Source organism: Camelus dromedarius, chromosome 18, assembly GCF_036321535.1.
Source record: "Camelus dromedarius isolate mCamDro1 chromosome 18, mCamDro1.pat, whole genome shotgun sequence".
Lineage (NCBI taxonomy): Eukaryota > Metazoa > Chordata > Mammalia > Artiodactyla > Camelidae > Camelus > Camelus dromedarius.
In genome coordinates, this window is record NC_087453.1 from 4,506,519 (window position 1) to 4,523,535 (window position 17,017).

The 17,017-nt window shown below is 43.7% G+C and overlaps 1 protein-coding gene and 1 long non-coding RNA gene across 2 annotated transcripts in view; one reads left to right on the top strand and one right to left on the bottom strand.

The window, feature by feature from the left end:
* Positions 1–13,505, bottom strand: RAE1 (ribonucleic acid export 1). The gene is made up of 12 exons (XM_010991600.3): positions 13,319–13,505; positions 10,630–10,726; positions 9,987–10,091; positions 8,902–8,994; positions 6,950–7,036; positions 5,889–5,975; positions 5,696–5,767; positions 4,574–4,681; positions 1,526–1,632; positions 1,360–1,435; positions 587–781; positions 1–456 (listed from the first exon to the last, which is right to left on the bottom strand). The coding sequence occupies exons 2-12, from the start codon at positions 10,717–10,719 to the stop codon at positions 370–372; spliced, it is 1,107 nt and encodes a 368-aa protein (XP_010989902.1). The 5' UTR covers positions 10,720–10,726; positions 13,319–13,505; the 3' UTR covers positions 1–369.
* A 110-nt stretch (positions 13,506–13,615) lies between these two features.
* LOC135323410 (uncharacterized) overlaps positions 13,616–17,017 on the top strand; it is a 35,267-nt gene continuing 31,865 nt past the window's right edge. The window contains exon 1 of the long non-coding RNA XR_010385003.1: positions 13,616–13,710. This is a non-coding gene — a long non-coding RNA (uncharacterized LOC135323410). The remainder of the gene's footprint in view (positions 13,711–17,017) is intronic.

The following is a 17,017-nucleotide window of genomic DNA, read 5'->3' on the forward strand; positions in this document are numbered from 1 at the left end:
TCATCTTCAAAATATTTTATTACAAAATACAGTACAGGGTTCGTAGAAGGTTTCCCAATGTTCTCTAATACATACACTGCTGAATGAAGCACTGCAAAATACCTGGCAGTTGCCCACATGGATCTAAGAACTTCTATAATAATTTCAATCCCCTTAGAGTTACAGATGACATCTGTAACCGGCAGTGGAATGGACAGACGGAGTCACTGTGGCCGTGGGGCTCCTGACTGCTGAACAATGACATGGTTTTCTCCGGGGGTTGAAATCCACATCCATGGCTGACAACCCACCAAAAGCTGAGACCCAAATTCGTGCAGAGACGAGGCAGAGTGGAGAGAGGACCCCGGACAAGCCCCGGGCCTCCAGCCACTACTTCTTATTCCTGGGCTTTAGCTCCTCGGCTGCATTACGCAGGAAAATGTAATTTTTCTTTTGGGGATTATAAAATTCATGTCCCTAAAGGGGAAAAAGAACAGGATCTTAAAAAGTGATTAAAAACCAAGTTCGCATCCTGTGGCCACTTTGAATACGGCCAGTCTTGTGCTCTGCTGCCCGACAGCGTCCAGCGGGGCTGGGGAACCCTTACCTTTGACCAATCATAGCTGGACGCATATGCAAATATGTTCCCATTGTGATTGAAGCAGCAAGCCGATATCGGCTGATCTAACTGTTCTGAAGTTTTTAGTTTTGTCCTGGCATCTTTGTCCCAAAAGCTGAATCTACCATCAGATCCTACAGTTGCAAGGGTGCCATGAACTGGATGGAACGCAATTCCATTCACCTGCAAGGATGGACACACACAATGAGAAGCAGAGGCAGGGGAGGGAGGAGAAAGCAGGTTTTTGACAACGCTGACATCCTGGTGGAGTCAGGAAACAAAACATACAGTTATCATTTCACCAGAGCTGGCCGCCCGCCGGTCACAGAAGCTGGCCAGGCTTCCTGAGTCAATCAGCAGCCCGGGACCCAATCTTGCCTCGTTAAGAACACAAGTCAGCAGAAGTTAACAAGTATGTAGCTAGTAACACCAAGAAGCAAACCTCAGGAAAATGCCTTTTTCTTTTTCAGCAAACAGCAATTTCTCGGTTTTAGCAAAGTGTATCAACCGTCTGCCAGCACTCATGAAGGTGGAAGACACTCCCCCAAAACTCCTAAGCTCGCGTTCCGAAGCAGAGAGAACGAAGACAGTCAACATGTTCATAAAAACAGAAAACTGAAACCTCCTGCGTAAGCTGTTTATCTCCGCACATGACCACACACAATGACAGCAATCGTTTCTGATCCCACAATGACTCAGCCATCCACCACCGAGCCTCGTTTCTAGACACATTCTCAGGGTTAAAGTTTCTAAAAACGTACCGCGTAGATGTCTTGAGGAGCTGAAGTGTTGGTTCCGTTAGATCGATGACATTTAAAGGTGAAGTTATCTTTGGCACTGAAAACACAAAGGCCCAACTTAGTTTTCCTTTTAAAAACACAAAGTGTCCTGTGAGAATCACAGGCAGGCTGCTGGGGCGGCACTTACGGGTTTGGGGGGTTGATGTAGTGAATGGCAACTCTCCCCTCGATGCTTCCCAGGGCAAAACCCGTCGGCTTGTTCTGCTTGTCTTTAAAAATAGCCACACATCGATGCTATAGTTTGGGGGAGAAAAGTGTTATCATCACACTGTAAAATATAACATTCCATAATGAATGTGAAGGTAAACAGCTTTTACCCCATTTTGGGTCTTAAAAGAATCAGAAACATATTTCTGAAATATGGTGAAGTAGATATTTCCATTCCTCCAGTAAACATTTTCTTCCTCCTTGTATTGTGCCGCGTACCGCAGACCGGGCGCTTCCATCCAGGGGCTGTTCCTCCTCTGCCGCCCTGACGGCCTGCTGTCACCGCAGCAGGGCACAGGGCTTTCAGAGCCCCACCAGGTCCTATTCAGGTGCTGGCCCTTGGTGGGGCGGGAGGAGGACATGTCACTGATTTGCAGCCCATCATCGACTAGGCGGGTGCCCTCCAGCAAGTCACACCATGTTCCCAAGCCGCTGCTTCCCCAGCCGGAAAGGGGAAGTCGTGTCTGCCCGGCGAGCACAGAGGAACACTAATGTGGCAGTACCTTCTAAGCTATGAACATGCCACACAAAAGCCAGACACTGCACTTGATCCAACAGAGTCTGAGGGGCCCAAAGGAGGGTCTCCTGGGCTCTACAGAAAGTCCCGTGGGAACAGCCCACGGCCCAGCCTCCAGGGACGGAGCAGCAAGGACTGGGGCCCATCTGGGTCTTCACTTCCTCCTTCCGGTGTGACAGCTTGGCCTGACCCAGGGGACCACCCACCCTGCCCAAACTGGACATCTTAGCTCCTGGGAGTTCAGGAGGTGCTGGGAAGGGGTCAGGCCCAGGGCTAAGCCACACAAGATGAAGAAAAAGAGCAGCTTGTTATCATGGTATTTGCTAGAGCATGCAAGTTTCCTAAGTAAGTCGAAAGGCATAGGCTAGTTCTATTTCTGTATCATTTGCCACCTCTGCCCTTTTAAAAAATAGCACATCTGTTACTTTTCTGAATAGAAAAAAAATACAGAGACAAAAGTCTGTAAGTCCTTAAAGGACAGGAGGGACCATGGCTGGTCAAGCTGTCCACCTTCCTGCCCTGCTCAGCACAGGGTCTAGTATACAGCACAGACCAGGAGCCACACAGCCTCAAGGGGCGCCATTTACGAGAACACACCCGCACAGGGGCCTTACGCCAAGGCTAGTGGCATCCTTCAACAAACAAAAAGCCAGGTACATGGCGCAAGGTGGGAGAGGCAAAACCAGACGAGGTTTTGTCAAGAAGTTTGGGGCTGATCCAAGGGGAACTGAGGAGTCACTGCCGGGTCATAAGCAGGGATATGGCAGGGTTGTACATGCCATCTCAAGGAAGAGCCCCTGACTCATGTATGGAGAATGGACTGAAGAGGGCACAGAGCTACACTTGTGTTGTCATTCAAGACTCGGGTCAGATGTAGAAGGCAGGAGGAGAGAATCACGTACAGAGCAGAAGTGAGATGAGAGAGGAGGGAGAGTGAGTGAGGATGATGCCCAGAGTTCTGGCTTAGACAACTAGGCGCTGGAGGGCCAATGAGGGAGAGGCAGAGCACATGGGAAGAGCAGGCCGGGGGCAGGGGGCAGGTGACTATGTCTATTCACTCAGCAAGCAATACAGAGTACGTCTGTGAAAGGCCTGGCTCCAGGTGCCAGGAATAACCACGACAAACACAAAAATCTCTCAGTTTACATTCTAGTTGGAAAACAAGACCTATATGTATGTGAATGTCCAACTGACGCACAAATCTATATACACACAGCATGCAGAGAGTGACCAGAGAGAACCCTGACAAGAGGTAACAACTCAATAAAGATCTGCAGAAAGCAGCCCCGGGCCTGGCGTGGGATACCGCTGGGCTGAGACATCGGGAGTCATGCAGAACAGCGTCACTGTGGGTGTCCTTGTCAGAAGCACAGGGGCAAGGTCTGTCGGGACCCAAGTCTCCAGCCCACAGGTGTGACTGAGCAACAGCAATGGATGGCAGACGGGATTCTGCTCAGGTAGAGAAGGCATGGCCAAGGGCAGACGCCTGCAGAACCTCCACGTGCAGCAAGAACCAGCAAGGAAGACTAAGCAGCAACCAGAGGGGCAGGAGGCAAAAGGCAGCGCGACAGAAACCAGGGGCACAGTTTTAAGACCATGTAAGGACAGTGGTGAATGATGCTAAGATGAGCGCTGATCAGTATCTGCCAGAATTACTGACCAGGAAGCCGTCAGTGGCCATGCCAAAAAGTTTCAGTGGAGAAACAGGGGCAGAAGTATCAAAGAAGCAGGGTGAGAAATGAGTGGGAGGTAAGGCAACCGAGAAAGCTCACGAAAGACACCTGTCTTCAAAGGGAAAAAGGGACCTAGCTGGCAGAGGATGTGGGGGTGAAGAGGTGTGTTTCTAGGATGAATGAGACTTGAGCTCGGTTCAGTGCCACCGAGCAGTACTCAGAAGTCAGGAGATGAGATGGAAAAGGGAGGTGGGCGCCTGATTGCCTGAGGTTCCTGAGCAGGCTGGAGGGCATGGAGCCCAACCGTAAAACTGGTCTTTGGAGAGCACAGACTCCACCTAACAGGTGGGAAAAGGCACGGAGAGATGCAGGTGTCACCAGAGTTCTAGACTCAGGAGGAGGAAGATGAGGAAGTTCCCGACCGTTAGCTGCTATGTTCTCAGATCAGAGGCTGATCTGATCTGCTGAGACAAAGGCTAGAGGAGGGAGAGTCTTGGGGTTTGAAGAGAGAGAAGATCTAGGAATCCATGGCAAGTGAAGACTGAGCTAAAAACAGAAGCTATAAATTCATGATGGAACCAATCCACTGAGACGTGCATCCACTTGGCTCTCAGTGGGGATGTTCGGAGAGGACAGTCTCTACTCACTAAGTGTTTTTGTTTATATACTTAAATTCGCTCCCTTCTGATGTCTGAAAGTACAATGATTTCCATATATGGGCACTGACTACCCATGACAGGTGCTAAATACAAGCTTCTTGATTTGACTTATGACTCACCTGGTGTTTCAGGGGAGATTCTATCCTCCTGAATTCAGAAGGTTGATTCTCTAACTGATAGACGATCAGTCCCCTCTCTGCAGTGGCCACCACAGCCATAGGATAGATCTGGGAAAAGAGGAAAGCAGAGACATGCTTAAACCAGAGTGTGCTCTTTTTTATGCCGAAGAGTTAAATCGATTTTTTTGTCACAAAAATAAGACTGAATTTTTAAAAGTTTAACAATCCAATGATATGAACATGTTTCAAGAAAACCTAGAGAAATCATATTTGAAAGTAGAGCATTTGTATCTTTTTTAAAGACTTGTTTTTTAAAACTATAAAATACATGACTATTTAGAAGATATACTGAGGGATAGAGAAGAAATTAAAATCACCTTTACCACCCCTTCAAAGGATAACTGTTGTTAACATTACAGTATGTTTACTCCTGTCTTTTTTCTGAACATTATACAGGTATACGTGTATGTACATTTCTATGTAATTCACATCCATCCTTTAATCAAAGCGTGTTTAGTGAGCACCACTCCATACATTTCCCCAAGAACACTAGCAGTGGCCACCTAACATCCCCAGATGGACCTCCCACAGGGTTCACTTAACCATGTCTGCCTTACTGGCCCACTGGGTCACTTCCAGTGTTTCACTATAGTATACTGAACAAAGAACACGTGCATCTTTACTCTTCTCATGATAAATGCCTAAGAGTGGAATTACCGGGGCAGCTAGAACAAAACTTTAAGACTTATTGCTAAACCAATGGAGAAAGTTCTTCAGCTTCTATCCCATTCAGAGTCACCAAAGATCTCGCACCACATCACAAAGTTATTGCCAGTTTTCCTACTGCCACAAAGTGTTATGTCACACTGGTGACAACACGGCATGCGGCTATCTGCGAATGTTCACGTAACAAGTGACTAAAAAAGGCACACCCAGTTTTTAGTAATTCTAGAACAAATGCAGCATGAAACTCTCCAGACTTAAGATGACTGAGGCAGTCCAAACTACACCCCACGTCTAGTTTGAGAGATTTTTGGGTTACTGTCTAATTGCAAGACATCGTTAAGTTAAGTAGTATCTTTTTTTTTTTTAAGGAAATACATATTGTTAGAAATTCCTTACCACATCAGCACAGTAACACCTTTCAGGGAGTTGCAAAACCATCATAGGATTTGACGATCGTGTATCCCAAAACTAAAAGGAAAAAAAAAAAAAAAAAAGCCAGTAATTGACTATTCAGAGCTAAAGTCCAAACAGTGTAAGAATAAACATCAATCTTGGTCAGGCCATGCAGTCCCTTAACAGTGTGCCATACCTTCAGAGTCTTATCCCAGCTCCCGGTCATCACACAGCTGTAGTTTGGTGCTTTGATCCAATGTATGGTTTTCACAGGAGCATCGTGCTTTCAATAAGACAAAACAAAAAACAGATCAAAGTAAACGTAATAATATGCTACATAGCTTCGGTTCTGGAAATTCAAAGAGAAGGAACTCATTTAAATATTGAGTTCATACCAAACACAAACCAAAACATTCAATGTAACATTAAGGGCCTGTATCTACCTTCCATGCTAACAAAATCAGATTTGATTTGAATCATAATTAACTAGTATGTGAGGGTGAGTGCAAGCCCTTCCTTAGGGGGTAGATATTCAGAATAACTGGTAAGGAACTACATCACAGTTGTATCTACTTAGATGACATGAATTAAGAGGTCAACGAGATGCTTCTGGCACAGAGTACTGTGACCTCAGAGTATGCAACACCTTCCTGAAAATGTTTCAGGGGCAAGAGGCTCCCCATCACCAGGTTAGACCCTCTGGTTCTAGGTTCTCTCACCTTCTGCTTTTCCGAGCAGTCTTCATACAAGAACCTGCCTGCTGTCCTCGAGCAGACTGTAAAAGCTCCATGGCAGGTGGAAGTGTCCCTCTTGTTTACCCCTGTATCTCTACTCCTAAGGACAGTGCCTGGTGTATCGTGGGCATTCGGATATATACTTGTCATGTGAATGAGTGACCAAATGCGGGTAGTACAAGGCAAGCCGCACATGGGTGCTGGAATGTCAAAGACGGGGATGTTGAGGACCAGCAGCTGTGACATTCTCTTTTATAGATTTTAATATCACTAGCTCCTTATGATGTCATCCTCATCTACACGTATGTGGAAGGCCCATGACAGAACAATTTGCGAAATACTAGTAAGAACGAGAATGGTTACACAATTGGTGTTTCTTTCTGTGCCAGTATATTTAAGTCTAACTGATTTGGCATAGTCAAACTCCATTTTTCCTATAAGAGAATTGTTATAATTAAAGAATTGTAATAACCTGGGGCACCAGCCTTGCCCAGCCGTTTTGCAGAGGGTGAGTTTTCATTACCTGTGCAATCTGTATCGCTTGGTTACTGTTGAGGTCCCACATTTTGGCAGTTTTATCACATGATGCTGTAAATACTTTGCTCCCATCCTAAAATAAAATGGAAGAAATCTGGCATTCTAAGAAAAACAAAATCTCTATATGTACATTTAGCTATCAGGCTGAAACACTGAGGCAGGTTTTATTTTGCAATTTTTATTTTTCCAGTTATGTGGGGGCCAGTGTATTGCAAACTATAATGTTATCTACAAAACATATTTTCAGCTCAATTTTTAATTATTAGTTAATTTTTCTAAGAGATAATATGTAAACAGGTTTAAAAAAAATGTAAACAGCATTATGAGTTATATGGTGAAAACTAAGCCTTTCTCTTGTCCCTGACCCCAGCTCACATCTCAGAGGCAGCCATGGCCACTCGCATGTCCTCCAGAAACAGCCTTTGTATATGATACACCTGTGTAATACCTACCAGGAGCTGCTTTAAAAGTTATTTTCTTATTTTCATCAATTTCAAGCCTTCACAAAAGTTGCAAAAATACAATGAATAGCCCACAAACCTATCACCTAGATTCACCAACTGCAAACATCTTTCCACATTTACTGTATCTCTTATTCCCCTGCAACTCCTCCTACTCTATACACATATTTGCATAATTATTGCTTTTGTTCAGCTCAGTATTTCATAGCATTCTAAAGTATATACAATAAAACTACATTAATTTGCAATAATCATTAGTGAAATGTAAATTACAGTATAGCTTAAAAATTGGCAGTCACTGTGTAATGGTTTTTAGAATATTCACATATAGAACTCGTAAAGTAGTTCAGTCAAATAGGAAGTGCAAGACAATTTAAAAAGAAAATGGACTGAGCTGAAAACCTGGACCAGTCATCAACATATTTTTTTCCTTAAAGGGCCATACAGTATATCTTTTAATCTTTGTAGGTCAAAAGGTCACTGTTTCAACTCCTTAACTCTCCTGTTGTAGCCTGAAAGCAGCCAAACACATGTAAATAAATGACTGGCTGTGTTTCAAGAAAACTTTATTTATAAAAATAGGCAACAGGCCAGATTTGGCGCATGAGTCACAGTTTGCTGACCCCTGGCCTAGACGACTTCATCTCTGGTTCCAGAGCGCAAAGATTTACCACTGTCTTCCCTTAGCAAAAACTTCTTCCCGTTGAAGACACCAGTTCTCCATCTGAAAGAAGAGATAAAACCTTCTTCTCTATTAAGTTATAAGGAACTCCACAGATCCTTGAAAAGATGCTAATGCACGAAGTGAGCTGCCCTGAGGTTGAGTGAACTGGCATTTACAGAAACAGATACAGCCTGTTTCGTTTCTCCGAACTGTACACCGTCTAGTGGAGGAATCAAAACATGGCAATGAAGAGGTGCAGCTCAGCGAGCTGAGTCCTGAGACCTGCAGAAGGTACTGCGTTGGGTGGAGAGAACCCAGAAAGCAGCTATGAAGTTTGGGAACGGTGTTGTGAATGCTTCACAGAAGAGGTAAGAACTGAGCTAAATCTTAAAAGGAAAGTAAATCACATGCGTATAGTTGTATGTGCATCATCTCCACTCCAGGCTTGCGGTCAAGTTTCAGCTCTAGCTCCTCCATTTCTTGACTTTGCCAAGTTACCTCATCTCTGAGACATAAGATCACAGCACACTGAGAGGTAGGAAAAGCTTTAAAAAATTATCTAATCCCCTGCTGAAGGAAACATGTCAATAAATTAATGGACTTTTTATGCAAGAAAAGCTTTTATAGAGTAATTCTGACATGACTCAAGTTAATCAAGTTATGAAAATCAATAAATAACTATTTCAGTCAGAAACAGCACTTCTACAATTTGTGTACATACATGCTATTTGTCTCAGGTTATATACAAACGCATATATATCCCAAGTTACACTGTCCTTTCTAGGACAACATGGACAATTGGCTGAAACTCACATCACTCCAGCAGACATCCAGCACAGGCCCAGTGTGCATCTGCTGGGCTTTTGGAATGGTCTGCCCACTATCCTGAACTTCCCAGCAACGAACCTACAGTAATGAAACAAATTAATGCAAACACAGCAATTAATGATTTATTACACGCATTTAACCCATATGTTCCCAGCCATAATCTGATAAATGCAAATTTACATACTAGACACTTTTCCCCTATCAAATCAATAAAAATAAAATGAGTAATACTTGGTGCCAGCAAGGATAAGCTGAAACTTGTACTACCGGCCGGTGTGTAAATTGGTACAGCTCTTCTGGAGAATATTCATCAGAAACCCTTGAGTTTGTACCATTCCCTTCTGGATGTGAGAAGGATCTCCTATGGTGTACTTTACATGCATTGTCTCAATTAATCGCTACAACAGCCAAAGCTCTGTGAATTTGCTGTCATCTCCATCTCGCAAAGCAGGATATGAGGCTTAGAGAGGTAAGATAATGGGCCCGGGTCCCCTATCTATGTGAGTGGCAAAGCCACGATGCGTTTCTATGATTATGAGAGTGGTTAATCATTCAAGTTTACTCTAACAGGCCCCTTGCACTTCTTCTGTCAAGTGCCTCTCAAAATCCTCTGCCTATTTTTCTACCATAGTTTTTCTTCCTTTTTGTACACTATGATTTTTTTGTTTTTGGTAAGTATAGTGTCTATGCAAGATTTATGCTGTATCTAAAGGCAAACAACACTTTAACATATGCCTAAAGAACATTTTCAGGATGTTCTCTAGAAGGGAAATTTATGTATACCGTCATGGACATTTATTTCAATGAATACTACATTTCATTTGGGAATACATGTCAAGATACTGAACTATAGAGTAGAAATTTTTTAATGATGCATATGATCCTGCTTTCTCAACAAAAATTAGTGCAACAAGCCATTCAGAATGGTTCACACTCTAAACTCGTTTCTTAAAAAAGACCACGAATAAGCCTTAACTCTGCTTCGTTCACTTGGAGGGGAAAAAAAAAAAGCTAAGCTTATCCACACAAAGAGATATGACAGAGAGAACGTGTGTTCAAGGAGCACTTACATCGTTAGCCCACGATCCTGCAATAAGAAAGTTCCCCGGCAAGGTGGGGGGGCTAAAAGATAGACAACCAATGCTATCATCAGGAGAGGACGTTACTTCAATATCCTGGGGTGGAAAAAGTCAATGTTAAGACGTGTGCATCATCACAATTTAACTCAGAACTGCTTTCTTTCTCACTAAACATCCCATGGTGGACTTCCCTTGTGCTCAAGAACTGACTAAATTAGACCTTCCGTACTCTGATAAAACTGAAAAAAGGGAAGAGTAAACAAGCCAGCACAAGTCCGGCACTGCTGGGACTACACACAGCACTCTCAAAGAAAGGCCCACCTCCTCACTCTCGCCCAGAAGGGCTCGATCACAGTTATCACCTGCCTCCATTCCCCACAGAAATTCTGATTCAACCGCTGTGGGCTGTGCCCTGGGAATCTGCAATTTTAACAAGCACCTCAGTGATTCTGGCGCTAGTCCAGGGGACACATGGTTTCTATGCTGCAATATTTGAGAAAGCAGGCTAGACAGAGCTTCAGAGTTTTCGCCCCAAAGGAGGCTCCCAAGCCCTCTGGGTTTCTCCCACTGTCACCGATGTAGGAAACCCCGGACTTCACTGTTTCTACAAACCCCGTGAAGCTCTACGTGGTACCTTCATAGGATTGTGATTATCTGTGGTTGTGCTGCCAAACATGCTGGACCCACCAGTTCCAAAACCCGAGGTTGTTCCAAACAGACTCATTTTGGCCCTAAAAAATAATGGGAAAGGAGACAGGTCCTTTCTTAAGAAATAAACATCACTGAGAGGCAATATAAAGATAATTAAGTAACAGAAAGGAAATAAAGAGTAAATAAATGATGTCAGGCTTCTGGTTTCTAAAGAACTCTATGTATTAAGCACAGTGCTTTTAAAAAACAAACTTTCTAGTTTAGTTTTTTTATGGAAAATTGTAAAGATAGGAGAGTTCCCATACACCCCACATCCAGTTTCCTTCTTAGATGTACCACCATTAATTAACCAATATTGATACATTACAGCAGAGTATTTTTCAGTCACCAGCTAGAAAATAAATTCCCTCATATTTTTACATAGTTAGAGACACCGTGCTGAGCCCCAGGAATATAAGAGCAAACCAGCAGAAGGCCCCATTCCAGGTTCCCACTCAGTGACAGATCACTTTCTTACTAATTTCCGCACTCCAGTTTAGGTCAGTATCTCGGCATGAAGTTACTTAGAAAAGCAACCAGTCCTGGCAGCGACTGTAGGAGGAATTTTAAAACAGTAATCCACTTTGGTCTGAGTACCAAAAGGTCTGGCATTATGTTATGGGCATCTGCCCAGCAAGAGTCCCCCCACTTGGAGTTTCTTCCTGGGCACCAGTCTCGTAGGTCCACAGGGGTTAGAACCATGCCTCTGCCACTCAGCAGAGCTCAGACTCTAATCTCACTGGGCCTCATTTTCCCTATTCTGCAAACAGAGAACACTAACACTTTCTCCAGGGTTGCTCTGAGGATCAAATCAGATTATCTCCGTATACAGTGCAGTGTCTAGAGCATAGTGGGTCAAAAACTTTCCCCCTTTTCCTTCCAAGAAGAAAGTCTACGCTTTATAACTCTCTGATGACTCACACACATTGATGCCACATTTTCAATTCTGTCGTTGGTTAGCAAATTTTTACACCCAGAAGTCTACCGTGTCAGTAACCTCTCTCCCAAAGGAGCCTCGCAGCTGAGTGACACGTGAGGTAACAAGAGCAGCATCTCTTAAAGAAGACAACAGAGACCGGGAAAACCACGAGGAATTTGCGGAAGGTATCTGAGTTTCCTGAGCTTCAAGAAAAATAACCAAGTGCAGACATACTAGTTCTACAAGTGCATTAGTATCTCAGAAATGACTCTGTGAGAGGACGTGGTGCTTACTGAGCACCTCTGCCTCAAATGCTAGAGACATATTTGAAACATGAGTTAACAGCATGAGGAAACAAAGGAATGACAAGGCTTCTGCAGTGGAGTCCAGGAACTAAATATATGGCTTTGGGCAAATTATTTAGCCTTCATTTTCTCATCTGTAAAAACAGACACTAATATACACTTCACAGGGTTACGAAAACCAAGTGCAGTTGTAGACACAGTAACTGAAAAACTTCTGTTTCTTCCTTCTCTTCAACCATTAAGTTGGGAGAGAGCATTTCTGCCACCAGGGATAAACTTAGGGAAAAGAACAAAGGCCATCAAGCGTTAATCACCCATGCGCACCACATACTGTGCAGGGCACTGGGAACCCTTAAGAAGTTCAGAAGACGTGTTCACCTCCAACCTACCTAATCTCTTCCTGCTTTCTCCCTCCTGGCCACACTAGCTCTGATGGCTTCCTCTGCCTGTGAACACTGCAAGCTCCTCCCTGCCTTGGAACAGTCCAACTAGCTGTTCCCTCAGCTGGGATGATTCACCTTCCCCCAAACTCCCAGCTGTCTCCGTTTGAATCTTCAGGTCCCAGTTCAGAAGTTGCCTCCTGACAACTTTTTGGGGTGACGGACATGGTCAAAAACTGCACTGTGGTGATGTGTACACGACTGGATTAAAGTTCCCAAACTCATCAAAAGGTACACTTTAAGTGACACTTCAATAAAGCTGTTAGAAGCCTCTTTCTTAAGAAAGTCACCTCCTCAGAGGCTTCCCTGCCTTCCTAACGGAACATATCCAACCATCACATCCCCGTTTTCTCCACAGCACCGGCCACCATCAATTTGTTTGCAATCAATCTCTTTTCCGGGGTAAATGCCGGCTCCAAAACGGCAGAGAGCTGGCTAGATTCTTCCTAATATACTGGCCCACGGCGGCTGGTATTTCACAGATACTTGCATGGGCGGAGTGTGTGTGCATTCGTATGAAAAAAAGACTTGGCAAAGGAAGACAGAAACAAAGAAACAGAGTTTTAGGGAGTGATAAGTGCAACAAAGGAGGTTAAGCGGGTTGACGTGGGAGGGTCTAAAAGCAGATGCCCTTCTCCGGAAGAAGCCAGGGAAGGTCTCCGGGGTGGTGCCATGTATCTGGTGAGAAGCCACTCGTGTAATAAGGAAAGTGGAGGCGACAGGTGCTGCCATCAACTCTGTGACCCTCCCCGGTGCCTTAGTTACCCCGCAAGGAAAACGAGGGGGTTAGACCTGAAGCGATTCATAAGGCCCCTTCCAGCTCTGACGTCCCTCCCAGAGGTCACTAATGAAGCTCGCCAACAGTCGGGCTCGCGACCCAACCTCGCGGCGGGGCTCTCTCCGCCCGGGGGCCCCGGTCTCGGCGGCGCCATGGCGGCGGTTAACGAGGGGAAGCGGCACGGGGCCTACCTGAGAGTCGTGCTGCGGAGGGAAGCCGGCGACAGAGAGCGCGAGGAGCTCGGGAGCCTGCGATTCCGCTCGAGCGCGGAGGAGGCGAAGGCGAGGTAGTGGGAACAGGAATTCCAAGAGCCCCAAGTCTACTCACGCCGGCCGAGGAACTGCCCTAATTACCGCGGAGACAGTGCGCATGCGTCCCGGAGCTACTTCCTGTGTCACCCGGAAGGCAAGGAGGGAAGGAAAAGGCTCCGCCTCCCTCGGGGTGATGGCACATGCGCAGAAGCGCTATTGACGCCAAGAAGGCGGCCTTGTGCCAGCGGCTTGCGGATTGGCAGAAAGTTGGTGTCGCTGACGCAGTTGCCCAGCGACCGCTTTGATAAATCCGTGGACGCGACAGCTGAAGGGTAATTAGAATTTTCTCTTGTGAATTACAAGTCTAGCAAAATTCTCACTGCTGCCGCTTCAGTGCAAGGCTGATGGGACGCCGCCTGGGTTCCTGCCCTGGCCTCCCTATTTGCGACTGAGGTATCCCGAGCCATCTGGGCTCTTTGGACCTCAGTTTCCAGCTGTAAAATGGGGATCATGATGCCTAAGTTCCGGGGCTAGTCTTAGTTTCAAGTGAAGAAACACACGTGAAGGACTTTTGCTAAGTGTAAGGTTCCATAGGAATGTTAAGGGACTGTTATGACGACCCGTGCCAACTCCGAATATTTCAGCTGGTTGTTTTTCCCCCTTTAGGACAATCTGAAGGATAAAAAGAGGGAGGTATCTCTTGAGGTCGTGGTACAAACACTGAACCTTCTCCCTTACTACTCGGTGTGGGCTGCTAACTAAAAGCCTTGATATTTGCAGGGAGCGTAAGGATCCGCGGGACTTGGTTATAAAATTAAGATTCAGAAGGTGCAGTGTGGGCCTGAGAAACCGCATTTCTAGCAAACTCCCAGCTGAGGTCGTTAGGCCACATAGTGCAGCACCAAGGATCTAGACGAGGTATTTAGAATCACTTGGGGAATCTTTTTAAAAACTCTACTGCTTGGACCTCACCCTCAGAGATTCTGATTTAGTTGGTCTCAGGTAGAATTGAGGGAATTAGTATTTTTTTGAAAGCTCTCCAGATGATTCTAAGATGCAGCCAAGGTTCAGAATCTCTAGTTTAAAAAATGAGAATAATAATATTAGCTCTTTTACGCAAAGGATGCTTAATCCCCTGTAATTTCCAGAGCAGCTCTATATGGTAGGTATCCTAATCTCCATTTTATAGAAAAGGAAAGTGAGGCTGAGAAAGGTAAGGTGACTTGTCAGACATCACACAGCTGTTAAGCAATAGAGCCAATGAAGTCTGCCCTGTACCTAACTCTTCTACCAGCAAAACCTTGCAATCATCTTTGATAAGTACTCCCTCCGCAACATCTTTCCTCATTCTGTGCCAAGTGGATCATCTCCTACCTTGTCTTGAATTTTGTAAGTAGCTTGGTTGCAATGAAGCACACATTAAGTGTAGCTTTACAAGGAATTAGGGCCATCCAAAGCCGATGATACAAGATAGGTCCCTGTCTAAAAGTACTCAGTCTTACCTGGCAGTTTTCTCTAACCTCCTGTTGTGTCTCAGACTCTTCCAACCCATTCTTGAAAACAAGGATTTGAAAATATTTTAAAGGATTTGAGAGAACAGAAGAGCTTCTACCAGCAGAGGGAGACCTTGGCTAGTTTTTATGAGAGTGTTTTCTTGGGATACCTTTAATGGTGAACAGAAGTCCAAACAGAAGTAATGTTTCTCAATATTTTACTACAAAAACACCCCATTGAAAATATTTTTAGTATACAGGTACATGTAGCTTAGTTTCAACTGCACTGGTTCTTTTCAGCACCACTGAACAGGTATCTACATCAAACAGTTCAACTGAGAAACTCATTAAGGGAAGTCACAGATGGAAATCCCAGGGTGTTTTTTGCCTATTTTGTAGGAAATGCAAAATGGAGAGTTTTTTTCCCATGAAATTATGACTTCTGAGATCAATTAGGATCATCAATGATGACAGTTAAATTTCCCAGAAACTGGGGATATTACAAGAGCTTTTATTTTACAAGAGTGATTATGAGCCCTTAAGGAAAAACCAAGATTCTCTGAACATCTTTTTGCACCAGTTTTTATTTACTTTAATTATAAGCAGATTCCAATCCAAGTGTTCTTGCTTGATTAAAATTATGGAAATATTCAAAATAAATGCAGATGGTAGAGGGGATGTCTATTGTCAGTTGCCATTTTAAATCACTGCCTATTTTAGAGTAATCCCTTTTAGAAACAAATCTTAAGAATTAGAATTCTAGATGGGTCCCAAATAGCTACTAACATTAATTTTCCATCTGCATCTAATAAAGATAGGGAGCAAAGTGAAACTACAATGTATTTTGCTCACCTCTCATTTTCATTTCTCAAATAGATGAAAATTATTTAAAGTAAATTTTAAATCATAAACTTGAAATAAATTTAATTATCCAAACTGAATGTATCTGTAAACTCTTTCAAATTTACTTTCAAATTTTAATGGCTATTGTAGATTTTTTTATTTCTTCTCATTTTGGCAGTATAACCTAATCCAGATATTTTGTGACTTAACTACATATTTTTAAGTTAGTAGTTTTTCTTCTTTACAAAACTCGTTAAAGTTCAATGATTATTAAATGTTAAGGGAGGAAGTATAGTAAAAATTCAAAGAAAAACCTGCAATTCATAAAAATTTTTCAGAATTTTCAGTAGTCTCACAAGTCAAATTAACAGTATACCAAAATACTCTCCAAATGAAATATTTGGTTCTGATGTGGGAATATAACATAACAGGCTTGACTTCAAGGAGCCTTGATTTGACACCTAGCCAACAAAAAGAATTGTAGACCTTTCCTGAACTGTGCGCACGTCCTGCCACTCGTGAAACAATTTGCATGTACCAGTATCATGGTTAAAGCGTGAACTTTAGAGCCGTATTCTCTGGGATTAGGTCCCACCTCCACTGCTTGATAGTTATATGACCTTGGGAAAGTTACTTAGCCTCTCCATGTCTTTGTTGCCTTGTCTGTAAAATGAGGATGATAAGAAAGATACCTAGTTCATAGGGTTTCTGTGAAAATGAAATTAGTTAATGCTTGTAAAGCACCTAGAAAAATACCTGGCACACAGTAAGTGCTATACAAGTATTTTCTTTTATTATTATATGTGACCTTATTTACTTCCTGAGTAGGGCCTCCTTCATGGGTGTGCCTCCTGTGTGTCACACAGGGTCCTATGCTAAGAAGGGCCCCATGCTTAGTTTACTTCTCTTCTGCTGTCATCTTGAAATTCTTATTAACTCTTGAATAAGGCGCCCTACACTTACATTTTGCACCAGGCCCCAGACGCTTGGTACCTGGTCCTGCTGTTGAGGTAAATGTTGTTATTGTCCCCATTCTGCCACGTCTGGCTGTGTGGCTTTGGACAAGCAACATCCTCAGCGTTCTCACTTGCAAATTATAAGTGTAATTACTCACCTGACACGGCTCTTGGGAGAGTTAAATTAAATGTGTAAGCAGTGACTGGCACATTTAAGTTCTCAGAAATGATATCTACTATTATTGTTAACATTTATCTTGATAAAATAACTAATTCAACATTTCTTAGTTTCTCCTATAAATACACATTTTTGCTTATAATTACAAGAAACTTTTCAGTGCAGTTAA

Excerpts from the sequence above, each read along its gene's own strand:
- RAE1 (XM_010991600.3), bottom strand. The coding sequence starts at position 10,719 with ATGAGTCTGTTTGGAACAACCTCGGGTTTTGGAACTGGTGGGTCCAGC. Across the intron at positions 4,682-5,695 it reads GGTGTTACTGTGCTGATGTG|ATCTATCCTATGGCTGTGGT; the intron begins GTAAGGAATTTC and ends CTCTTTTCCCAG. Across the intron at positions 1,436-1,525 it reads TACATCAACCCCCCAAACCC|TGCCAAAGATAACTTCACCT; the intron begins GTAAGTGCCGCC and ends TTGTGTTTTCAG.